The sequence below is a fragment of the Capricornis sumatraensis genome, chromosome 17, assembly GCF_032405125.1.
Source record: "Capricornis sumatraensis isolate serow.1 chromosome 17, serow.2, whole genome shotgun sequence".
Classification (NCBI taxonomy): domain Eukaryota; kingdom Metazoa; phylum Chordata; class Mammalia; order Artiodactyla; family Bovidae; genus Capricornis; species Capricornis sumatraensis.
In genome coordinates, this window is record NC_091085.1 from 12,653,175 (window position 1) to 12,680,215 (window position 27,041).

The 27,041-nt window shown below is 35.2% G+C and overlaps 1 protein-coding gene across 2 annotated transcripts in view; it reads left to right on the forward strand.

Annotated features, from left to right (window-relative positions):
* Positions 1-27,041, forward strand: part of FBXW7 (F-box and WD repeat domain containing 7) — a 153,465-nt gene that overhangs the window by 84,642 nt on the left and 41,782 nt on the right. The window contains exon 1 of one of the 2 annotated variants that reach the window (XM_068989595.1): positions 4,431-4,577. The exons of the other annotated variant lie outside the window; for it this stretch is intronic. Within the exon in view, the coding sequence (XP_068845696.1) occupies positions 4,431-4,577 (147 nt within the window). Of the gene's footprint in view, positions 1-4,430; positions 4,578-27,041 lie in introns of those variants that run through there. 2 annotated transcript variants of the gene reach the window in all.

The window sequence follows — 27,041 nt, forward strand, 5'->3', positions numbered from 1 at the left end:
TGTTCCAGCTTAATTTTTAAATAAAATTTTGAAAGAATTTAGGAAGTCTTCCTAGAAATTGTTGAGGATTGTGATCTAAAACATTCTAGTCCAAAATTATCATAGCTGGGTTTTGCACCTTTGCTTGCTTTCTTAGTGATTTTTAAGGTTGAAATGTAATCTGCAAGGCTGTATGTTGTTTTTTCTTTTTATCCTAGTAGTAATGGCAGCTAGCAGTATTGAGCACTTACTAGTACAAAGCATTGTTCTGTGTCTCACACATTAACTGATGCAATCTTGATAACTGTCCTGTGAGGCAAGTTCTATATAGATGAAATTGAAGCATAGAGGCATTAATTTAAGGACATACCACTAACAAGTGATAGAACCCAGCTTTGAACTATGGCAGTTTGACTCCAGCATCAATATTTTGACTTACTTATTATACTTCCATAATATTTGTTGATATCATTTTAAAAAGAGCTTGTCTGTTTTGAAAAATCCCAGTTTGGATAGGGGTTCATAATTAAGGTTATCTTTAATGTTTTTAAAAGCATAATTTAGACTAAAAGTTTTTTTTCTTGAACACATGGAACTAGCTGCATTTTAAAATATTAGCCACTGGGGTTCTCCTACATGTTGTCTACAGTTTCCTTCATTGACTAGGGTTTTCATCTGTATTTGAAGATTTTGTATTTTGGTCATTTCCATGCTGATTTAGTGAAGAAGGAAATGGCAACCCACTACAGTGTTCTTGCTGGAGAACCCCATGGACAGAGGAGCCTGGCGGATTACAGTTCATGGGGTCGCAGAGTCGGATACGACTGAGCACAGACACATGCTGATTTAGAACATTGCTTTACAACTTCTGTTAACTTGATTGCTCAGAAAAAAGATGAAACAGTAGTTTGGGAATTAGTACTCACTCTGCTCAATCGCTAATATTGTCTCTTTTTCACAGAAGTATATTGTAGATATGTAAGTGTTTGCTTGAGTTGCAATGCTCCATACTATCCAGTTGAGGGCAGCTACTTACTGATTTTAAAAATGAGTTGAATTAGAATGTCACCACTTTGTGTTTACCAAAACTTGATATATAGTGTAAAACACATTTAATATATAAAACTGCTTTAATGTTCATTTCTATTATTACCATAAATAATTTCTTAAAAATGGAAAACTAGTTTTACTTCATAATAATTTTGCCCTCTTAAAAGCAGTAAAATGAGCCCTGTTTATTTTAGTTTTAATTTCCCCAGTCCAAATTCTTTGCAATTCCAAATCTCCTCCCCTTTCCCTGCTTTAGGATCAGAATCCAAGAAGATTAGAGAAGTTCATATCATCCTTGCCTTCAAGCTATCTACCTATAAATGCATGTGATTACAAAATTTTTAGATAGAAAAGGGAAAACTGATTTTCAGTATGGTATCTTTATTAAGTGCAAGTTGAAATTGGAGTTCATCTGATTCATTTTTGTCTGCAGAACAGTTAAACTAGTGGAATGTAGTACATGCTTCTAATTTTTCTGGATTGAAATAACACCACAGTTTAAAGTATATCTTCTGTGTGGTTCCAAGAAATGAATTTTGAGGGGTTAATTAACTAACTGATTTCAGAGATATCACTGAGAGAGATTTTCTTTTTTTTTTTTTTTAGAATAATGTCAGTCTGCATAAAGCTGTATGTAATATTAACAAAGTAGACACTGATAGTAACTTGGAGGAGGGCATTCTGTGTGAGCAGCTTCAACAAAGGGATTTATTTTCCTAATAAGGAGAAAAAAACACTATATGACTGAAGTTTTTTTTTTTTTTTTAATTATACTTGTGTTAAGAAATAAAAGTGAGCACCAGATGAAATGCCGAGACTAGAGTGAGGCTAGAGACATTCATTCTGCAAGGTAGTAGATAGTTCAGTGGGGCCATAGACGTGTTTTTCTTAGATATCAGTCTCAGCTTTTTCTGCCATATCAACTTACAGTTTTCTAGTACCTTCTCTCCTATCCCTAGATCTCTGTTGGTCCCCCCCCCCCCAGTGATTATAGTAGTATTCTTAGTCATTTCCTTTTTTATTAAAACATTGCTTTTATTGTGATTAAGTACCTATAACATAAGGTTTACCATGTTTAAGTGTACAATTCACTGGCTTCACACACATTCACAGTGTTGTGCAGCCGTTCACACTGTCGTCTCCAGAATCTCTTTTATCTTTTCCAACAGAAATTCTGTACCCTTGGAACACTAGCTCCTCATTCCTCATATAAGTGGAGTCATACAATATTTTCCCTTTCTTGACTTACTTCACTTACCTTCAAAATTTACCTATGTTATGTCTGAATTTTCTTGCTCTTTGGGCTGAATGATGTTCTTTGTATATGTGTGTGCCACTGTTTTCACCCGTTCATCCATCAGTGGCTCCTTAGGTTGTTTCCCCACCTCTCAGCTTTCGTGAATAATGCTGTTGTGAACATGGGTGTACAAATATCTGTGTGAGCCCTGGTTTTAGTTCTTTTGGGTGTATATCCAAAAGTGGAATTGCTGAATCACAGTAATTTTTTGAGGAATCTCTGTTTTCCACAGTAGCTTTGTCCGTCTTACATTCCCACCAACAGCAGACAGGGTCCCAGTTTCTCCACATCATTGCTAAAACTTATTTCCTCTGTGTGTGTGTGTGTGTGTGTGTGTGTGTGTGTGTGTGTGTGTGTGTGTGTAAGTAATAACCATGTTAATGGATGTTCAGTGTGGTTCAGGTTTTGGTGTGCATTTCCCTAATGATTAGTGATATTGAGCATCTTTACATGTGCTTATTGGTCTATATATATATATCTACCTACTTGGATGAATGCAGTTGTTTACTTTTGTATAAGTAAAAATGTCACCTCTGCTAATGATTTTGCATTTTCAAGTATTAATTCATTTTAAATTGTGATGTCAGAGAAGGGTGTACTTTAAGAAAATAGCATATGGCTGGACTAGGGGTATTTCTTGTGTGTGGATTGCCTTCCCTGCAACCCACTTGGTAATATTTAGTAAGATAGGTCTCTCCAGAATCAAAGAAGAAATCACCCATTTCTGACACTTCTCTTTTCTAATTCTCTCCGTATCACATTCTAAAAATCTATAAATACAGTTAGAGCGAGAAGTGAGATGACTGGCTTTTGGAAGAAGAAAATAGAATGGAAGGAGAGAACAAGCTAAGTGGCTGAGCACTGTGAATGGATAGTTCACGTCTGTTATCTACCATCTATTTCAAAACTGCTACCCATTCTCACACTAAGATTTTTAAAAATCTTCATAACGTTCTAGTTTGTGGGCTTGCATATGAAATATAGCATAAAGATTAACGTGGCATAAGTGGTTAATTTAGGAAACTATTTGAGATAATGCTAGAAAGATGAGTTTGGGGCCACTTGGAGGAGAGTTTTCATCTCCAAACTTTATCTTAGGCATTGGGGAACCATTCAGAGTTCTTGAGAAGTGGATTGTATAGCACATTCCATCTCCATGTTTTAGAAAGATATATCTGACTGTGGTATATCAGAGAAATTAGGCCCTAAGGATTTGTGATGAGCTGGTTAGTAATTATTCGTTTTACTTTAATTACATCACAGGTTATATTTATAAGTATTTGGGTTTTAAAATATATTTAATCAGTCATGGGACTGTTATACTTTCAAGTGGAATTGCTAAGTATTTCAGAATTATAGAGATTGAACTGAAATTTGCAAACTAAAATGTCACCTGTTAAGACTAACCTGAAGTGGTTTTTATTAACTATCCAGAGCTAGAGTCGATTAATGTCCCAGTGAGTGTGAGGTAAAGAGTGGTACGTATAGAAGAGAAGAAGAGCTTACTAAAGACAAACACTTGAAGATACAGTGCTCATTCTGAATTTAGCTAAGATAGGACAAATGTATGTTTATAGTGTTTGAGCATGCATAAATACTGCCCTTAAATTTGAAGCACAGTTCAAAACACTCCTAAAATAATAATGTTGATATTTGCTTAAGAAAGGCAATAAATATTCAAAAGAAAATACAGTGATTAACTTCTGGATTTTTATAGAGAAAAGTTCACTTCCACTTTCTAGGGAGTATACCTAGGTTAGTCACTGGAGAAGTTTTCGAAGGGACCCTGTGGCATAGCCCTGCTCTGGTTGTCTTACTGACTTTGTAAGGGAGGTTCACCAGCTGTTTGACTGGCAGGAGCAGGAGCTTTCACTTCAGTAGTTTATAATTCCTGGCTATTCTAGGATAGTTTGCACTTCACCAAGCCTCAGACAGGTCAGGACATTCGGTAGGAGAAGGTTGAAAGACAAAAGCAGCAGGCCTTGGGTTCTCAGCCTTTTTTTTTTTTAATTAGAAAGTTGTATTTTAATTTGGTGCTTAGAGTTTTTAGTAATGTGCCTGTATTACATGTAGAGAGTATTCATCAGCCAAGAGGAGTTTTAAAATGTCAAAACCGGGGAAGGCTACTCTAAACCATGGCTTGGTTCCTGTTGATCTTAAAAGTGCAAAAGAGCCTCTACCACATCAAACCGTGATGAAGATATTTAGCATTAGCATCATTGCCCAAGGCCTCCCGTTTTGTCGAAGACGGGTAAGTCTTACACATTTTAAAAACAGGAATATTTATTGAAATGAACTACTTCTGCCTCTTTTGGTGAAAACATGCTTCAAATTTCAATTGATATTTATAACTAAAACTATCGGAGCATTATGTTGCCCCTGAGAACTTCTGTAAGTGACAGTTTTAGTAACATGATAGAGAGTCTTGAGGGCAAGGTTACCTAATTTACCTTTTTGTCTCTCGTTTATTTTTATGGTATTAGAATTCTTTAAACTTACTTAAAATTGGTAAACTTAAAAACCGTGTTTTGAAATATGTTGGCAAATACTGAAAACCCAAATTTGTTGTTTTTATTTTGTGGGAAAAGTAAAGAGCTGGTGGGACTGTCCTTTAACATGGGAATTACAGTATCTAGCTCTTACAAAGAGTTTATCTGGCACTTGAAGCTGGATTATTTTTAAATCACTGTTTTTTAAATTAAACAACCTCATAGAGACATTACTTTTTGCTGTTATGTAAAATAAAACTAGTGTGCTGTTGTGTGGCAGTTACGATGTAGTTTATATATAGACAATCCTGAAGTAACAGACATTTTGTAGAATTTGTACTAATCTATAATCAGGTTATGATTTTCTGTATGTTCTTCAGGATAACATTCTCCTCCCCGCCAAGTTTTGACCCTGTTAATATTAATGGTTTTGTTGTATTTTTCCAGTTACTTCATATTGTCATTTTGAATTATTAACTAGAGTAATATATTTTTAGATCTAGTATATGTTTAGGATCCTGAACACATTAAACCAAAAAATACCTGTCAGAGATGCACGTATCCATACTATTAGTGTTTTAGTCCTTTTTAACCCTCTCCTCTTTTCTTTTAACTGAAAGACAAATATTCTGTTAAACAAATAGGTTAACTTATAATACCTGAAAAATATTTTTCCTCTTTATTTGCTGGGACTTAAATAGCCTTTGTAAAAATACGTTTTCTAATTACTTTAGTTTTTGAACTGTTTCTACTTCTACTCCAAATAAGTGGTAGCCATGTTGAAAAGCATTTTAAGTAGGTTTTAAATGTAACACAAATTAAACATTGAATATAAAATATAAATCCCTCTGTCACCTCATTTTCTTCTTTACTATGTTTTCAGAAAGTGTTTCTTTTTTTCTTTAAATCTTTTCTTCTTTCGCTTTGTCACTTTTATAACTTCTGAATGAGGTCACTGCTCTGATTTAAGCATTTACACAGAGCATTTTCTAGTAGCCTCTTTAAGGTCATTAATAAATTAATTTTTCATTTTAATACTTCTGTAAAAAATATCAATACAAGTAAACCGTCAAATTGAGGAAAATAAATTGGAATTTTTTGATTGAGGGGTTAAGATATTGACAATCAATGTACTTTTTTTCTTGTTGAATATTTCTAATAAACAAGTACACTGTATGACACATTACTTCATTATGTCACACTGCGTGTTTTCTGTCTTCATCTTCTTTACATGAAACTTAAAAGAATCAGGAGCAGATTCTATTAGGAAAATTTAATAGACACTGTGAAGGCTTTCCTCGAGGGTTTCCTAGGGTCGCTATTCAGATTGACTTTTCTAGGTTACTGTTGACGTTAAATTATAGCCTGGCATTTGTAATTACAGGAGAGTACTAGATCTGAAAAGTAGAATTCAAACTAGAACATCATGCTAATTTAGGGGAAGATAGTTAGAAAACAGAATTAACACACTCATTTTCAGACTGCCTGCCAATAATTTACTATTGCATAACTCATTGACTCCGACTACTAGAAATGTTAGAGGGCTAGTGTAATTATATCCCCATCCCCTCCTTTTTGCAACTGGTTAATTTAAGTAGCTTTGATTCACATGTTCTTTGTTGTTTAACTTACTTATTTTCCCTTAGTAATGTTAATGATAGACACTTTAAATGTATATTTTATCAAAGATCTTGAAAAGACTTCTGGTGTGATATGTAATTAATCATATTTTGTATTTAACATCCAGTATATCTTTCATTAGATGTGTTTAGCCTCTTTTAATCAAATTATTATACACTGACCACATGTGTATAGACTTCTCTGTTTTGTAGGCCATTTTTTTTCTTCTAAGTAGTGAGCTAATACTGTGTGACCTCTTAAAAGACTGTGTAGGTTTGACTTGTTAAAAGTTGAAAAATAATGTTATTGCCCCTCCATTCATCATAGGTATTGATCTATTGAATGTTTGCACAATAAAATAACTTTTTAAATTGTGAAAAATTCCTTGGAATAGTTTTCATAACTACAACTTCAATTTATAGCTCTTGAAATGCTTTCACAGAATTAATTTACTCCATCATTAAGTACTATCAGTACTACTAGTCTAATTTATTATTATGTAAATGATTTTGGTTTCTGAACTAAATGATCATCCTTTAAAGGGAGAGAAAATTTACAGGAAAAACTGAGTTTATAAAATCACTGGAAAATTGTTTTATTTTTCTTTGAAATTGAAATGCCTATATGGTAATACTGTATTTCCAAATCCTAAGATACATTATTTTTCTACATTTTAAACATATATGAAATTAGGATATGTCTTGTTGGAATTTCATAGCTTATCTGGCACCATTTTTTGCTTTCTGATGATAAGAGAAATAATATCTTGCAATTAATAATAGTATGTTGAAAGAAAATTCACTCTAAGGCTTAAATCTTGAACTCCTTTTGTTTTTGTTCGGAGACTTTTAAGCATTTACAGTATTCTCATAAGGTTATTCTTCAGTGTTACTTTTTGGTAGAAATTTCTAAGTGACGTGAAATTCATGGTTTATATCCAGGCTTTAAAAGATACCTGGTTGACTGTTGATTTATAGAAAAATATGTTTTTAGAGTGCATTTATATTCTTGCATTTGAACCACATACCAGTTGTGTAGCATAAGCAGCAGCAGCAGAGCTGAGTAAGAGAATGGGGTGAAACTGCTGGTGGAAGCTGTAGGGAGGTGAGGGGGAGGCAGTATGGTGTGGAACTTGTTCCCCTGAAGCCCAGGAGCTCAGGCAATGATGAAATATATGACTAGTTTTCTGATAGTTGAAAATAATTTTGTAGTGGTTATATTCTATACCAAGTTCTGTTTAAAGTACCATGTCCATGTTTAAAAATAAACACTTTGCTTTAAAATGAAAATGGAGATAAAATAGAATATTTGTGTCATTTGAGCAAATATTTGAGTTAATATCACTCCTGTGTATTGTTATCATTGAGTACGTGCATGCTCAGTCGCTTCAGTTGTATCTGACTCTTTGTGACCCTATGGACTGTAACCCAACAGCTCCTCTGTCCTTGGGATTCTCCAGGCAAGAGTACTGGAGTGGGTTGCCATGCCCTCCTCCAGGGGACTTTTCTGACCCAGGAATCAAACCTGTGTCTCCTGCATTGCAGGCAGATTTTTTTAGCATTAGTTTAAGTCAAGGGTCCACAAGGGTCCTTTTTCTGCAGAGGGCCAGCAACTATTTTGGGCTTTGCAGACCAAATAGTCACTATAGAACTACTGAGCTCTGCCATTGTTTGAAAGTGGCTGTAGACAGTACTTAAAGGAGTGGCTGAATGGACATGATTGTGTTTTAATAAAACTTTATTCATGAAACAGTGATGTAGGTTTTTAGGATTACAATACTACCATAGTAAATCTTGTGCATACATCTTTTTGTTTGAATATAAATTTCAGTTAACAGTAAAGTTTTAGAAAGGTTGTTAGAGCCATAAGCCTTTTCATTCCTTTAGAAATCCTGATTCTCTCTTCTAATTCTTTTGTAGCTATGTAGAGAAAAATGTTTATGTGCCTAATCACTAGAATTTTTTCATCCTACTTGTTAATTTACCTTCTCAATATACAGTTGTTGGTTAATCGCTAAGTTGTGTCTGAATTTTTTGCGATCCCATGGACTATAGCCCGCAAGGCTCCTCTGTCAGTGGGATTTCCCAGGCAAGAATACTGGAGAGGTTGCCATTTCCTTCTCTAGGGGAACTTCCCAACCCAGCGTTCAGACTGCATCTCTTATGTTGGCAGGAGGATTCATTACCACTGAGCCCCAGGAAAGCCTTGCTATCATTGTGAAAGAATCTACTAAATACACTGTGCGTTCTCCAGCTATTTTATGTATTTTAATTAACTTTTAAATGTTTGTTAATGTTGTAAGTTAGGTATTAGCTCCACTTGGTGTACTTGAAAGCCAAGGCTCAAACAACTTACCTCTCCCCAGTTTTCTTGATAAATAGTAAAGCTGGTGTTTAACCTCAGGACTCTCCAGTGCCACAGGTAGTAGCTATTCTCTTTCTACTATATTTTTTAACCTTCTTTTTAAAATGAACTTAAACTTTTTTCAACCACTTTATATTTTGAAGGGTAAGCCTGGGAACCTATCAATGTTGACATTGTTTCTTTGACAAAATTCATTCAAAGCTTCAAATAATTGACCTGAAGATAACTTTGGTAGCATATTATATTTATACATTGAGTATTTTTTGTGTACTCTCTTTTTAAAATGTTTCATTTGTAAAGTTATCCCACAGATGATGCAGTGATTCTAGTCATAAAAAACTAGAAATATTCAAACAGTATATATGTTTATTGCCTTTCTATAAGCTGAGGGGTGGTACCAAAGAAAAAGTTTTTCATAACCCTTGTTAAAATCAAGACAGATGTTCAGGAGGACTGTCATGGTACCTGTAGGGACTGTTACTAGTCTGTGCATGCTAAGTTACTTCAGTCATGTCCAACTATGTGCAATCCTATGGACTATAGCCTGACAGGCTCTTCTGTCCATGGGATTCTCCAGGCAAGAATACTGGAGTGGGTTCCCATGGCCTTCTCCAGGGTATCTTCCCAACCCAGGGACTGAACCCACATCTCTTTACATCTCCTGCATGGCAGGCAGATTCTTTACTACTAGTGCCACCTGGGAAGGGACTTCTATTAGGGAGCCTTGCAATAGGGAAGGCAGATTGGGCTCAACTCTTAAAAGTATGAATTTACAGCCATAAAGCAGGTTACGAGGTCAGATGGTAGATAATTACTAAGAAGTATCGGGGCTAACAGGATGACACTGGTTAAATGAACTAATCAAGGTGATCAAACATCACCTGGGGGATGGGAGACTGGCAAAACCAGTAGATATGGAGGGGAGGTTCAGGTCCTGAGTGTGATCAATATCAAGGGTGGGGAATTCTGGTTAATATGGTTTAGCAGGATTCTTGCTAAAATTTGGTTCTTGAGAACATGCCCAAGGGCAGGGCCTAGTTGAAAAAGAGCTCAAAGGAGCCTGATTAGAGTTTGGTTAAGGAGAGAGCCTTTGTCATACTGCCGGGTCTGTGTTTGGTAGGCAACCAGTCAGAACAGTGTGTCTGACAGATTAACCATCTTCAAACTGCAGTGCAGTTCCAGTCTCACCAGTTTGTTCAATTAATACTTTTGACTGTGATAACAAAAATTTAAAATAACATTATACCTCTCTTGGATTCAAGTTTTTTTCTTCATTGTTGAATTATTGATACTAATTTTTAAGAATATGCTGTATTCAAAATTTTATTCTCATTCAGGCATAGTCTATTTTGTTGTTTTGCATGTATAATCTTCAGTTAGTTCAAGCTATCTATGATTTTTTAGGCTCCTTTAATAGACTTTTCAGCAAATATCTGCCAGTTTTATCAGACAGTTGTATTGCCTTTGTTTCAGAAAACAACCTCTCTAATTTACTCTACAGTATAATTTTCACTTGTATGAAGATTTTGTAAGCCATTATAAGTTCTGTTGTTTAAGCAAACTTGTGAAGAACTACCTTCCTGAGTAGTTTGATAATCCCCTAAATCCTCTGAGTTGAGTGATGATATAGAGAATTTTTATTTTCTTGCAATAGTTAATATCTTCTACTTCTCTTTATAAAAATTAGATATGCTCAGTATGTAAAATACAGAAGTGTTTCTTCACATTTTCCCAAGTTATCAGTAATTCCACTACTCACAAATAGCCACAATAAAAATTATAAGGAAATAATTTTTTAATTGCTACTTTAATTCATTTTTAATATGTCGCTGGTAGTTCCCCATGGCTGTAGTTATTCAAAAGTATATTATAATCTGTCAAGTGGATGTATCATCATTTCCCTACTGTTGCTAATTTGGTCAGTGACCTGCTTTGAACTTTTTTATATATAAATCTTTAATGTCCCTATACACCTTTTTCTGGAAGTAGAATTATTGGGTCAAGGAATATGAATTTTTTTTAGATTCTTGATAAATACTGCTAAGTTGTTTTCCAGAAAGACTGTATCAAATCAAAACCAACATGAGGGACTTCCAATGTTATTTAACAAGAGAAAGAGATCATATTTTAAGCAAATTTATTTCTAGTATGACCAAGTTTTATGGATTTTACCTACTTGATAATATATTTCAGTGTTTATTGTTCTAAGTTTTCTATCGAAGGAATGTTTTTTCATTTTGAGAAAATAATTATATGTGTTTATACTTAAAACTTCAATAGGAAAATGTACAAGTAGAACAAGAAATTATTTGTTGCTCATGTGATTTTTAAAACTTCTTTCTGGAAAATAATATTTGCCATTGACCTGTCATGTATATTATTGTTAGCTATAATTTTCTTCTACTCTTCCCATAGTTTTAAAGCTATCATCTTTTTTTATCTGCACAGATGATCCATATGTGTAGTTTTATAATTTATCATTGATTTATATATTTTTACTGTCTTATGGTTATCTCAGTTTTTGTCATCTTAGTTTATACATTTATATTTCTGAGTTTTAGTGTGATATTTGTACAGTTTAAATGACAGCCTCTCCCAAAGTATATTGCTATTAATAATCTCTACTACAGGAGTACTTTTCATGCTAGCAAATGCAGCTGCCAGAAATACTTGCCTGTTTCTTAAAGCACTGCAACTTAGTCTTACATTTCTGACATAGCTTTGCCTTTTGCCCCAATCCAGGTTTACCTTTTATTTTTATTTTTTAATTCTAGTCTAGCTATGATTCATTCTTTCTAAAAGTAGTTGTAGCAAATCAGAAAATCCCATCTGCTCTTCTAAAACGTCTTGATGCCTGAAAGAGATTTCACGAGACTCCACATTTGTTTCATGGAACTCTTAGTCAAGAGGAAATAGTTGGATATTCCCTTAACCTTCAGAAATAATGAAGCCTTTAAAAAGCCAGCATCATGTTGCCCTCCCCCATGCTAGTCTGTTCTGTATCTGCCAGTTACATTTGTGCCACCTTCTCCAAATCCTTTCCATGACCACGCAGTCAAGCTTCTCTCTGGATGGAACCTTCCTCCTGGCACTGATGGCTCCCACCGTTGTCCTCATCCGTGAGTGGGGCATACTGTAGCTGTGGCCATTACCTTCGGCTCTTAGACTTACATGTGCTGTCTAGTGGGGTTATTTGACAGCTTCATTTAGTTATCTTGTCTCCTCACTTGAGGCTATAAACTCTTAGACTTCAGAAATTATCTTTAGTATCTTTTTATGTATGACCAATTTGTTGAAGTTTTTGTTAAGTCTAGAAAATTCTTTAAGGAGTTTTGATACTGTTAGAATATGACATGTTTTTGTTTACTGAATACTTTCAAATGACTGTGCAGCTGTGATTTTGAATATTTCATTTTCTAAATATAACTAAACTCAGATACAGTTTGACGCTTAATCTTAAAAGTAATTACTACTTAGCAGTTTTGAAAATGAAGAAGAAACAAACATAGGGTATACTCATTTAGATGGCACTTATGAGAGTCTGCCATAGCCAAAAAAGTCAGAAAATATGAAAACTGTTAGAAAACTTTAGAAAGAAAGAAAAACAGAGTGGTACTGTTGAGCAAGTTTGGAGAGTGATTTTAATAGATTCTCTGATTTTTTTTTTAAGTGTATAAACTAAAATGGAGCTTTCTAAAGTTTTTTTCCACACATGTATTCCATTGGAACTTGGGGAAAAACTGGCATTTTCAGATCATCTGATACCTTTTATTGTCACTTTATTTTATCAACAAAGGAATTAACTGGTTACCACATATCAGGGGATTTTGTTTTAAATCCTCAGTTTCTTAACAATGTTTCCTATATTGTGCAAAAGATGAGTAAGCAGAATATAAACTATAAATTTTCTTGTGGTCTTATTTTTTTGTATTGTGCAAGGCAGTAGCTGTAAATAAAAAGATGATTCTTCCCTTCTTCCTGTGGATATACAAAAATGAAAATCACAGTTCCTTTGAGCGTTTTATAGTTAGTGGTTAAACCATAAATAAACCCTTATAGTACAAAAGGGTAGTTGCTTAAATGAACTCCTATACCAAACACTGCAGGAGCATGAGAGGGCCACCTTAGTCTCGATGCAGATGGCGCAGGAAAGCCTTCGCAGCACCTTTAAAATGGGAAGGATGCTGTTTGCTAAGCAGGAGATCAGAGAAGTTGTGGACAGAAGAAACTTGTGTTATTGCTTGGTCTCACATATTGGTTTTTTTTCACTTTAATTATACTGCTGCAAATTATTCATTTCTGGATATGAGATTTATTAACAGTAATAACAGTCCCAAAATATGTATTAACTTAGAAGAAGGTTGGAAACTTTTTAGAATCTGTAGACATAAGAGTGAATTAGATGGACAATGGCCATGCCCTGATGGAGCTTAGATTTTAATTCAGGGAAGCAGAAAAGTAATGTTAATGTTTTGATGTTGCTAAAACAGGCTAACAGTATAATACGAGTCTAACGGGATGCAGGGGAGACACTGTTCTAAGTACTTTGCACATATGAACTCATTTAATCCTGACAATTACCTCATGAAGTAAGAGATTGCGTTAAGTAAAGTGAAAGTAAAGTCGCTGTGTCGTGTCTGACTCTTTGCGACCCCATGGACTGTAGCCCACCAGGCTCCTCCCTCCATGGGATTCTCCAGGAAAGAGTACTGGAGTGGGGTGCCATTGCCTTCTCCGGGGGATCTTACCAACCCAGGGATCGAACCCAGGTCTCCTGCATTCCAGGCAGACACTTTAACCTTTGAGCCACCAGGGAAGATTGCATTATGTTCTCCCTATTTTGTAAATATAGGATCCAGAGGTGTAGGAAGTTTAGCTGACTTGCCCTAGAGCTAGTAGATGATGGAGCTAAGATTCTAACCTGGGTGTCTAGCTGCTGCTGCTGCTGCTGCTGCTGCTGCTGCTGCTGCTGCTGCTGCTGCTGCTGCTGCTGCTGCTGCTGCTAAGTCGCTTCAGTTGTGTCCCACTCTGTGCGACCACATAGATGGCAGCCCACCAGGCTCCGCCGTCCCTGGGATTTTCCAGGCAAGAACACTGGAGTGGGGTGCCATTTTCTTCTCCAATGCATGAAAGTGAAAAGTGAAAGTGAAGTGCTCAGTCATGTCTGACTCTTAGCGACCCCATGGACTGCAGCCTTCCAGGCTCCTCCATCCCTGGGATTTTCCAGGCAAGAGTACTGGAGTCGGGTGCCATCGGGTGTCTAGCTACAGCATCATTAAACACTATGGTATATTGACTGGGTAAGGATTTGTTGAAGGAATGGTTTCAAGGGTTAACTTTTGCCATGTAATCCTAGATTTTAAAATATGACAGAGGATGAGATGGCTGGATGGCATCACCAACTTGATGGACGTGAGTCTGGGTGGACTCTGGGAGTTGGTGATGGACAGGGAGGCCTGGCGTGCTGGGATTCATGGGGTCGCAAAGAGTCGAACCCGACTGAGCAACTGAACTGAACTGAATTCATATTTTGTTTTCACAATTTATGATGACTTCAATAACATTGCTTTCTAGATGTTTTTGTCATCTTGTGATGTCAAAGTATTATGTTGTGCCTCAGTTGTCAGATACTAATGCAAAGAAAATTATTGTTTGTAAATCTACAACTATAGCATAGAAATAACTGCCATGAATTGTTACCCCCTTTTGTTGATAACAATCAGGGCAAGCCTATTTAAACTTGTAGGTCATATTTTACAGAAACTAACTTAGTTTAAGATGTGGAGTATGGGAGACAGATGAAAAATATGCTAGAAATAAACAGGTTACAAAGCTTCTGGCTGGGCAAACAAGTATGAAATAACCCTATGGTTCCTTGTCTGCAGACCAAGAGTCCAGTAAGCCCTGAAAACAAAATGCTTTAACATGTTATCCAAATCTAACCCTGGCTAACATAAGACAGTCATGTTTATTGTTTATCTGAATATTTGTATATTTTGCTGTAGAAATGTTCATATGTGATATACTATAAGTGTTCTGCCATGCACAGCATATGTCCCATGTTACCTTCTAAACTCCAGAAAGTTTTGAAATCAGGAACACAACTTTCTCCAAAATTGTGGCACTAACTGCAGACTTTTGAGTTTTACAGCTATCATCCACATATAAAAAATGGAATATACTTTGAAATGTTGAAATAACCTAAGCCTTAAGTCTGTCTACATTCATATTTAAATACTTTACATTAATACCTAAATTTTATTAACCCAATTATGGGCAGCTCCATATAGTATGATGATAGTTCAGAGCTTATATATTACTTTTCTTCAGTGATTGAATGCAACTTATACTAGCAGACTTTAAGTGAGGAAGGAGCATGTCAGCCACTTATTTTTCTCAGTTTTCTGCAAAATATTAACACCACTAAATTTTCATTCTGCTAATGCGTATTAGGCATATCCATCCTCCTTGCGTGTGATGCTAATGTAACAAAGATGAATGAGGCAGTAAAGACCTTCCCTTAAGAAGGCCACTGATGCCTTTCTGTCTCTGAAAGACTTATCTTGTTTTCTCCTTTCCGTGGTCACATATCAAAATCAGAGGAACACGGATTAATTAATCCATCCAGTAAATAAGCATCTGTTAATTTCCAGGCACAGTTCTAGATACAGTATTGAACAAAACAGAAAAAGAAAAAGGCATACTGTTTTTATAGTTTAATGTTTCAGTGACCCTGAGATTTCCACCTCAGTGTGGACAGGATGGGCTTCCCAAGTGACCCAGTGATAAAGAATCCACCTGCCAGTGCAACAGACGTGGGCTTGATCCCTGGATCAGGAAGATCCCTAGGGGAAGAAATGGCAACCCACTCCAGCATTCTTGCATGGGAGATCCCATGGACAGAGGAGCCTGGTGGGCTACAGTCCACAGTGTGATAAAGAGTTGGACATGACTGAGCACACAGGCACACACATGGACACCATGTTTGGTCTGCTTCAGGACAGAGTGTGTCACCAGACACTTTTTTTCAGTTGTGTACTTCTCATTCGGAGAAGGCAGTAGCAACCCACGCCAGTACTCTTGCCTGGAAAATCCCATGGAGTTGCTAAGAGTCGGACAGGACTGAGCGACTTCACTTTCACTTTTCACTTTCATGCACTGGAGAAGGAAATGGCAACCCACTCCAGTGTTCTTGCCTGGAGAATCCCAGGGACGGGGAGCCTGGTGGGAGGCTGTCTGTGGGGTCGCACAGGGTTGGACACGACTGAAGCGACTTAGCAGCAGCAGCAGTACTTCACATTCCCAAGAGGGCTGGTGATCATTTATTTGTGTTACGGTTTCTCCATATGTATATAAGGATACGTCCGTACACATACATATTAATACGTATGCACACACTCTGCCTCACTTGATAGCATTATGTTGGCAACTTAATTGAAAAATATTATGGTCTATACGTTTTCAAATACTGCTGGGTAGTATCCAGTATAGAATATTACCTTGAGGCTCTGAAAGATTAAATATGATGCCATACTATTTCGTTTTTCATGTTCTTGCCAGAAAACTTTAGTCTTTAATATCAGGCTCACCATAGTGATTTCTTCCTGGATTGTTCCTAAGTCAGAATTAGAGTTCTTGAACTTGTTAATGGAAACTTGCATAAATTAATGTGTTTCACATATAAATCAGTTAAATAATGGTAGATATAATTGTGGTAGATGTAAATAATGATACTATAATGTAGGATTTTTTTAAACTGTGGTATGTTTTTCTATAGGAATAATACTGGAAAGGACTGCCATTTGTGGTAAAACCAATGACATTCTTAGTTTCTTTTACAAGAACTTATCAATGTAGCACATCTCTTTATTTGCATATATAGTGCTTTATTCCTACAGTAGGTAGAAGGTAAAATAATTGTAGTAGGTATTTTAAAAGTAGATCTAAGATTAGATTAATAAAAGTTTCTCTTGTGGTTTTGGTAATGTCTATGTGTGTAAGTTTATGTATACATTTATGAGCTTGATTGAAATTTTTTTAGATCTTGGGGAAACAATTCAACAGTATTTCTCAGACATTAATATAGAAATATTGACCTCAAATGCACATAGCTTACTAGCCATTTGTTTATTTACTTATGTTTTTTAATGATCATGTAATGTTGTGGCTTCTCTGTAGCTCAGACAGTAAAGAATCTAGTTACAGTGCAGGAGACCTGGGTTTAATCTCTGGGTCAGAAAGATCGCCTGGAGAAGGGAATGGCAACCCACTCCAGTACTCTTGCCTGGAGAGCTCCATGGACAGAGGAGCCTGGCGGGCTACAGTCCGTGGGGTCACAAAGAGTCGAACACAACTGAGCAACTAACACTACATGTAATGTTGGGGAAATCTATTTTGAGAGAAAAAAAATACATGATAATGTTGGATGAAATTCTCTTAAACTTCTTCTCCTTACTAGTCTTGAAAATGAAAATTGAAATCTGTGGGTTATTCCTATGTTTAATTGCATTTTTATGTATGGATGATCTCATATCATTCACTTGGGAGCAATTTAAACAGCTTAAACAGCTTTTCAATAATCCACAGATATCTCTACATTATCAGTTCAGATTTTGAAATGTCATTGTTACTACTAGTTTGAACATGTAGGGGCAGTATAGTACTGTTTTTGTAAATCTCGTCTGAATTTGTGAGTTTTTCAAAAATCTTTAAAGTGTTGTTAGAAGCTTTTTTTTTTTGAGGAAGTACAACTTCATATCTTACTTTTTAAAGGATAATTGGTACTGTTTTATTAAGTTGGGACTATTCTTTCAATTCAGGTATATATATATATATATACACACACTATACAAAAGCTTTTATATTATAGAAGCTCATGGCCTTGATTTATATTTGAAGTCAAAGACTATGTTAAGCTAATTAACAGGGAAAATGCATTTTTATGGTTAGACAATAAAATAGAGGACAAGTGGATTCACAGAAATACTAAAATCAGTGCAATTTTGTTCTTATTCATTCTGTACCAGCCTTTCAAAGTTAATGGTTAATCATGAGAATTTAAAAAGTTAAGTCTTAATTTTTCAACCTGATCAGTAAACAAAACTTAAAACTCCTAAACACTTACTTTAAGATTCCTTAATATGTAAATAATTTTTCAATAACAAAATGATTAAGAGTTGTTACAAAATTTATAGTAGCTTTTTTTTTCACTTAAGGCAATCTGCATTTAATAACTAAAAAGCAACAACTGAGTAGTTATCTCTTCTATCCATTCCATTTATTTATTCCATCTATTCAACAACTTTTAGAAGCCAAGAACTTTAGGTGTTTGGAGTACAACAGTGAATGAAGCAGACCCAAATCCTCGCCCTTGTGGAGATAATATCAGAGTGGTAGACTGTTTAAGAGCATAGAGATAGTCATTTAGACTGGGCAGAAGTTTTTAGCCTCATCCTTTATTAAGCCTCTGTAGGATGAGATAATAATAGTACCTACTTCATAGGATTGTTTTAAGGGTTAAATGAAATAATGAATAGAAAGTATAGTTATATGATAAGAACTTTGTAACTGTTATGAAGTCCACGTAAGACTTATTTAGATGTGCTGGTAAAAATTGTAATTAATTCTCATGTAATAGCACTTCTTTCACTGTGGTTTGTATTTTGAATTTTTTTCATTTTTAGTTTCTTTAGATTGTGAGAGAAAATGCATAACACCAATTTTAAATGGTCATTTTTCTTAAACAGTTTCCTGAGTGACTGTTAATCTCTAAATGGAAAGATACTGCACATAAAAAATTAACGTGCTTTGTATCTACTTACATTCCGTAGATTCCTTCAGTGTGACTCTCATGTCTATAAAACTTAACCCCAGCATGCCTTCCTGAATTAAGAAGGTAACATGTGATATCTTAGTATTTTGTTTAGAGTTTCAAATGTGTTGGCTTCAAATATCACAAACTTTTGAAAAATTAAACTTCTATATAAAAATTAAAAACGTAATTTGTCAGTTCACGTTAGTGGCTAGAATGTCTAGGAAATAGTTTCCATAATGGTTTTTAAATTCTGTCTCTTTCTTTCCCTTAAGGCCCCAAAATACGCTAATTAAGAAATGGAACATGTTAAAATCTTTGAAAACTGGCTCTTCCAAATGACATCTTATTATTACTATATAAGAATTGAGCTTTAAAAAGTTAAAGCATGGGTTCACAAGTCTTAACAAAAGTACTTAGAAATTTTAGATCTATCTTTGGTATCCTGTGCTGCTCTTATTTCTTTTTGTTTTTCAGTTTCCCACGTTTAACACACATGTGCATACACAGGCACAAGTGCACACCCCCCAAGTACGCACAAATAAAATTCTCATCAGCACCACCTCCCTGTTTAATAGCTTATCTGCTCTGTTCATGCGACAACTGCTTCACTGAGGGGAAGTTGTTGTTCTGCCGTTTTCATATTAGCTTTGTTACCATGCAGGATTTTCAGCTGCTCATGCTCATTACCATACAGCTGGTATGTAGAACCGAGAAGGAAGCAAGCAGAAGTTGCACTGTCTACAAGAATAAGAAGCTCTCTTGCAGATGGGGTGCTGGCAGATGGGGCATGTGTTTGAACAGGTTTTACTAATAACAGAATGCATTAAAAATCATTCTGAGGAAGTCTAAGGTCAGTGCCATGAATTCAGGCCTTGAGAGGTTGTTCAGCTTTTTGTAGACCTTTTTAGAATATTAATTAACTCTAATGCAAAAAAGTAATAAATGGCCAACCACAACCTCTTACAAAATTTTTTTGTCAGTTTTCCTTTTTAAAATTTGAATGTATTTTGTTTCTTTTTAATCTAATTTAAAATGCACTAGTACTGTTAGCTACTGTTTTTCATCACCTTGTACTTTATTTTGTAGTCTTCAAATACATTTAATGTTCCCAGAGTATGTTTATATACAAAAGTGTTTTGATATATGTGCTTTGAACATGTAAACATTCTCTGAGCAATGTAATGACATTCTTCAGCTTTGATATATGAGAATTTGATTAGAAGATGAAAAAGAGGATTTGGAAATCCATGTTTGTAGTGTTGACCACATTGAAGATTAAGATGAGATATTTTCTATCTGCATTCAAAATTAAGTGATGGAATGCCCCATATGTGTTTTTGTTAGAATTATGACTTGTATATTTTTCATATTCACAAAACCAAAATGAATAAAGTAGTAATTGAAAAAATACCAGTAGTTTTTAAAGGATATTTCAGTAGGATCTTAGTGTTTTGACCCCTTACATTAAATATACTGCTTCTTGATACATCCTGTCTCAGTGGGAGATGGTGATAAAAAGCAGGTAAAGCCAAGTAAGGCTAGGCAATTATATGTAAGATATTCAGTTTTCGATTTAATTTTAATGAAAATAGAACTCAGCCTGTTGTTCTGTTCATAGAGATTAAGATACATATTGCCAAAAGTTATTTTTTTAAGCTAATATTAGTTATAATGCTTTTGGTAACTCTCAGAAACTTTCATGCTGTAGATTTCCTGTCGGTAAAATAGACACACAAAAATGCGAGCTGTTAGGTTAATACCTGTGAATCAGTAGAATGCTTGATAGGTGAGATCTGTCGTAAATGGTGTGCATTAAATATTGTTAAAACTGTATGCTGCCTTTACAGGTCAAAGTTTATATTCTATTGTGCATTTTTAAACACAGGCAATAAAGATAACTACATTTTCATCTCATATCAAACTGTATTATTTTCTTCCAGTTTAATTTATAATTGAATTGTGTAACTGATAAATATGTAGAAATTTTTTTTCCTGAGAGGAGAAACATATAAAACATTATAAGTAATAATATGTATAATACAATACTAAATAAATAATAAATATATGAAATGTTTTATACATCATCTTGCCTTATTCTGAATTATGAGTTTTTCAAATTATGCTGAAAATTAATCTTTTTCAATTATTAATCTCTGTAGTTCTGTCATCTTAGATATCTTACATTCTTAATTATTTCATATAAATATTACTTATTGATATTCTGATATGTGCAGGAAGTGTGTGAAAAGCTGAGGTACAATAGGAATCAAAATAGATGTGGTCAGTGCTTTTATGGAACTTACAGTCTAATGGGGAAGAGAGACAATTAATGTGTCCGCACTGTGACAGGCTGTTGGGTTCAAGCCCTGTGATTCATAGCCTTACAATGGGGAGGAGGTGGCTCTGTGAAGGACATTAGAGATGACCTATACACAGGTAATTCCCACATTGTATCTTCTCTCTGGACCTTTTTTCTGAGCTCCAGAGCCGGTTGGAGCGTGATAATGACTTGAGACCTGGATGTCTCAAAGACACCTCAAACCGAATAAGACTGAAAGTAGAACTGTGATCCTCCCTGCCCTAGAAAACAGAAGCAAACACTGACCCCGTTCAGCGTCCTGTGTCATCTTCCATCCAATTGTGTGAGAAACCTTAACTGTTCACTTCTGTCCGTCTCTCTAGTCCAGGCCAGCATTTCCTCTTGCATGGCCTGATGGAATAGCTTCCTTCTCAGTCTCTCCACATCCACTCTCATTCCCCATTCTGTCTTAACATGACATTCAGAACAGTATTGCAGGTTTCTCTGGATCATATCCTTCCCTTGACTAACTGTATTTTTCATTACTCTCAATATAGAGAGCAAAGCCCTGTATGAGGTCTTATGCAGTCTGGTCGCTCTCTGCTTCCCTAGCTTCACCTTGCGCCTGCCACAGTCTCCTGACTCCGTGCACCGTGGCCCTGTGCATGCCCCTTCCCACCACAGCACAGCGTAGTTGCTCCTCTAAAGAAGAGACGCCTTCTCTGAACCCCAAACTAAGAGACTGTACTGTACTTAGCTTATGGAGAATAGGCAACCAAGTGAATGCTGGATGAATGAGTGTCTCTGGTTATTAAAATAACCATATCAATCTAAATTTGTTGTAATTACATATCCTAGTATAGATAATATAATTATGTATCCTAGTATATTTAATATAGATAATTACAGCTAGTCAAAAGAATAAAATGTAGGATAGACTCACAGAGATATGCATGTGTCCCCAGTGATGTTTACTGCTGGAAAGCGGTAACCACACATGGATCAAACTGATAGTTATTTTAGATGGATTGGCTCTTAGAAAAAGGTCACGTGTGATGAAATTAAGAAACACGGCCAGAGTGGTAAGCATGTATTGAAGAGTATGTGCTGATGTATTCAGATAGAAAAGGGCTGTGTTTGTGTGCCTGTGTCCATATGCCTGTGTACATATGTGTGTATACACACACACACACAGTACTTGGTTAATAAGTATTTTTAAGCTATCTACTGAACTAAAAAATTAAAAATGAAAAAGTCATAATTCCCTGTTAAGTGTATTTGGCTTAGAGTAAATAGTAAAGACCACTTGAAGCAGTTTCTTCACCAAGTGTTAAGATATCTAACTTTTTTGCCTGTTTTGCTGTAGTTTCCACATCATTATGGTAATGGTGAAAAACCCAGTAGCCTCTTTGAAATGACCTTCCAATGGAGACACTTTTGCATATTCTCTTCTCAGCTCTTTTTCATTATTTCACATTTGGAGGAAATAAAGCATAGAACATGAAGAAATAAGAGTCAGGAGCTATAAGTTCTTAAGGGATTTGGGAAAAGGAGGCAAAACTCATGTATTGTTGTGAGCACCTTCCATCAGACTTTCTGCCTGTCTGCCTGTTGATGGCTGTGGAGCCTCAGTACAGCGTCCCAGATGATGGGAGCAGTTCTCCGCCAAGGAAGTATCAGCAGTAGAATGTTAACTCTTTGGCTAGCTGCTCTTAGTAAATTCCCACAGTAAAGTATATCCAGAGTCACAGTTAGTTGTGTAGTGTGTCTGTTCTTCCTCTGTGCCCACTGCGAGTCTTAACATAAATTTCATGCACACATCACATGTTTGCACACTGAGATAGCCTGGGAAGCATCCTAAAGATTTCTTAACTAATAGTACTTCTTGCTCTCTCTCTCTATATATATGTATAAAATCCTATATATGTGTATATATATATATATGTATAAAACCCTATTTCATTTTCTATAAACTGGAGACCAAGCTCTGCCTGTGGTTAAATCTCAGTTACCAATTTAGTAGTTGTGTGACCTTGGGAATGTTACTTAAATTCACTGTTACTATTCCATATCTGTAAAATGAAGTGATAATCGTACCTACTTCGTAGGGCTGTTGCAGTTTCACTGAGTTAATATAAGTAAAGTACCTAGAAGAGTGCCTGGAATATATTAAGTTTTCTTCCCTGTATACTTCATTTTCTTAGAAGAACATCTTTTTTTTTTTTCCTTTTTACGTTGCTTAGTCAAAGTTGAATATTTTTGATAGCGAGCACTGAAGGAGCACTCAAGTCAGATTAAAATCTAGTGTTTATTTTTTCTTTATTTTGGTTTAAAATATTGCCATGTGTGAACACTTTTTTCTCTCTCCCTAGGTCTATGTGTTGTCATGTAAATTGGGCAGTTTTATTTATCAGATACATTGATTTGTCATGTTTTTATTGGCTTGTCTGTCCTTCTCAGTTGGGAAGTTCTCCAGGATAGGGACTGCATCTTGTTCAGTTTTGTATACTTTTTTGCTTAGAGTCTGGCTTTCAGTATCTCTGGCTAACTGTTTCTAGAATGTGGTAGTCTAGATCTATAAAAATAAAATGTTTAAGTCACTATTTAGTTTTCTCACCCTCTTATTTCATTGTTTAGAAAATAGAGAACCATTCTACAACTCAGGATTCATTTGGATGACACTGATAATGTTAAAATGAAATTTGGGGAGAAGATCACCATAAATTTTCCCAACAGTAATTTCCTTTTCCTTTTAAACAAATATAGTGAACTTCACAAAGTTAAGGTCTTTGAAATAAATTAATTGGTGAGGAGTAAATTATATCTTGGCCTAATGAAATCTATTATTATAATTGTTTAATAAAAGCTAGTTGAGTAAAAATGTCTTAGAAAATGCCATCTAATTTTAATCTTTGCTTTTTTATGTTGTGATCATGATGATGACTATATCTTCATTTAACATCTCTTGAAAAATATTTTAAGTTCTTGATTTGCTATTTTGTGTCCTGATAGAATAACTTTAAAGGAAAGATTTAAAATGAAGAGGGTTGTGTGTGTCTGTGTGTGTCTTTATCCCAAGAGCTAAAAAATACTACAATTTTAAGACTATTCTGAAGTTCAGCATCTTTTTGCTATCTTTGACTTTATATCCTTTGGTAGACTTAAGTTATTCCTTATAGAATTTTTTTTTCCATCTTGTAGACATTTGAATACGCATTGACTCAATAAAAATAAAATTTTTAGATTTAGGTTTTTTTTTTGAATGTTCTCCTGCCACCATGTAGCAGTTTTCAACAAACAAGTCGTGTGCATAGAGCAGTTCATAATGGTTGTATGCAGGTTTGTTTCATAGTCATCATGCCATCATTACATGCCATGCTTTCATATAACTGCTGGGAAGCCAGTGATATCCATTCTACAAAAAGAAATGTTTATAGAGTCATGTATTGAGTGTGACAAACTTTCAAAGTTAATTTGTAAACATTTAGGGACCTTGAGTATTTATAGATAAATATTTTTTAAGTTATGTGCTAAATATTAAATAATTTTTTAATAAAGAAAATAAACTTATAAGTTGAATATTTCTATTACAGTAGTATTGCCAAGATGTCAAAGTGCTCCTAAACATCAATCCTATAGTTCGCTGACAATCAAGGACTGCTGTAGATCAGATACCTTTTCAGATTAATAGTTATTTTGAAAATGTTTCCACAACAGGCAAAATCTGCCAAACCCTACTCATGACTACTTCCAGCAGTATTTCTTTGTACTCAGATTTTATTTACTGACTCTTCAAGCCTTTTGGAATCTCCTGAAATGGTAAGGGATCATATAAGTGTTATGCTAGTCATATAATTCTTGATAGTTTCAAAGCAAAGAATGCAGTTTGTTAAATTATATATACAGTAATTGCTTTAAAATGTAAATTGATGTTTCTAAAATGAATATTTTGAATCCTCCTTTTTAAATGTAGTGGGGGCATGATTACTAGGTTCTTCCCTACTCACTTGACAGCTACATCAAACACTTGAATACTTAAAGAGCAGGCAAGCTACTCTAAAATAAGTAAAGAATTGATTAAAGATCAGTATGATGTACACTTTCTAGAGGAAGAATGCAGTGTGTTTTACGTTTCTTCCTGGCCTAGCACCCATATGGAATAGATACTTAATAAATGTTTTTAAATAAGGGAAATAAGTTCAAGTTCATAAACTTGATTCATAACTAGAGTTTTAAAAGATTGGTTTAAGCTCTCCCTTCTCATTTTGAATTCTTCTGTAAAATATTTAAGGTACTTGAGAAGAGATGTTATGTTTTAAAAAGTATGTTTGCCCATCCATACTCATGCCTGAGTGCACAGACACACACACACACTTATATATATATGTATGTGTATGTATGTATGTATACATTTTCAAAAGGATTTTTTACCATGTGTTTGAATCTCCCATCCCCTGCTTTATAATAACCCTTCTCTTAGTTCTTACATGATGAACAGTTTCTGTGACTTGAAAATGCTCTATACTGAAATCTATTCTTTAAAACATAAGATGAATCTGGATTTTATGTATCTGCTAGTCAAATATTTATAATTGAACATAATTATCAAAGTGAGTAAGCCAGGATCACAGAGTTCAGAATAACATGTGTTTTAGGTTAAAGATCCTGGATGACTACAGGAAATAGAAATAGTGAGTTTTAGTGAAAGTTTACCTAAGAACATACCCGAGGCTGTAGTAAACTTTATTTGAAGACTTTTTCCAACCTTGAGATGCTGTGATCATGTTCTGAATTTGCTTTATGATCATGAGGAAGCAGTCTTTAAAAGTGTACCATGGGTAAAATCATTTTGCCTCCAGTAACTAAGCGTAACCACGTCTTTAACCATGGTAGACATTTGCTAAAGTAAGGCTGGCAGATACATTAACAATCTGTAGAGATCTGAGGCCAGTATCTATCTCTTTCTCAAAAAAGAGTAAATTATCAAATGGAGAGATAGAATCAGGGCATAGAAAGTGCAAGAGCAAGGAAATAGAGGGATGATATGGTAGATGCCCTTTCATTCTGACAGGACTGAGCTACTAGATACAAAGGCTTTAGAGTAGTGCTTGGTGCATGGCACAGAATAATTATTACCAACAATTCCAATCCTCTTCCTTTTCCAGCTTAGGAATCTGTTGGAATGGGTGCTACATTTGAGAATTAGTATGAGGTGATGGGTGATAAGGGAAATAGAAAAGTAATTGTACATGAAAGAATTGAAAAGATTTTTATTCATTTTCTCTGTATATCTAATTTCAGCATGTGAGAATTACTTTATGAGTGGTCTTCAATTTTATATACATTTTTGAAAATATAAAAAATAACATAGAATCACTGTTGAGAATGTCCTTTTGCAGTTCAGTTGCACATCTATTGTTTAGTTGCTAAGTCATGTCTGACTGTTAGTGATCCCATGGACTGCAGCACGCCTGGCTTCCGTGTCCTTCACTATCTCCCTGAGTTTGCTCAAACTCATGTCCATTGAGTCAGTGATGCCATCCTACCATCTCATCCTCTGTCATGCTCTTCTCCTCCTGCCCTCAGTCTTTCTCAGCATCAGGGTCTTTTCCATTGAGTCAACTCTTCGCATTAGGTGGCCAGAGTATTAGAGCTTTAGCTTCAGCATCAGTCCTTCCAGTAAATATTCAGGGTTGATTTCCTTTAGGATTGAGTGGTTTAATCTCCTTGCAATCCAAGGGACTCTCAAGAGTCTTCCCCAGCACCACAATTCAAAAGCATCAATTCTTCGGCATTCAGCCTTCTTGTAGAGCTTAGAATTACATGAAATTATCTTGTTCATTTATTAGTATGCATCATCAATTCAAGGAACATGAATTTAAGCAAACTGCAGGAGATAGTGAAGGACAGGGAAGCCTGGCACGCTGCATTCCATGAACTCACAGAGTCGAACACAACTGAGCGACTGAACAACAACTTTTTTTTTCCCCACTCTAGAATGTCAAGCATATGAGGCCAGGTGCCTCATCTGCATTGTTTGCTGTCTTATACCCAGTGCCTAGAACAGTTATTAGCACAGAGTAAGAAATGCTTGTTTATTAACAGGATAATCGAAAAAGAAAAAAAAAA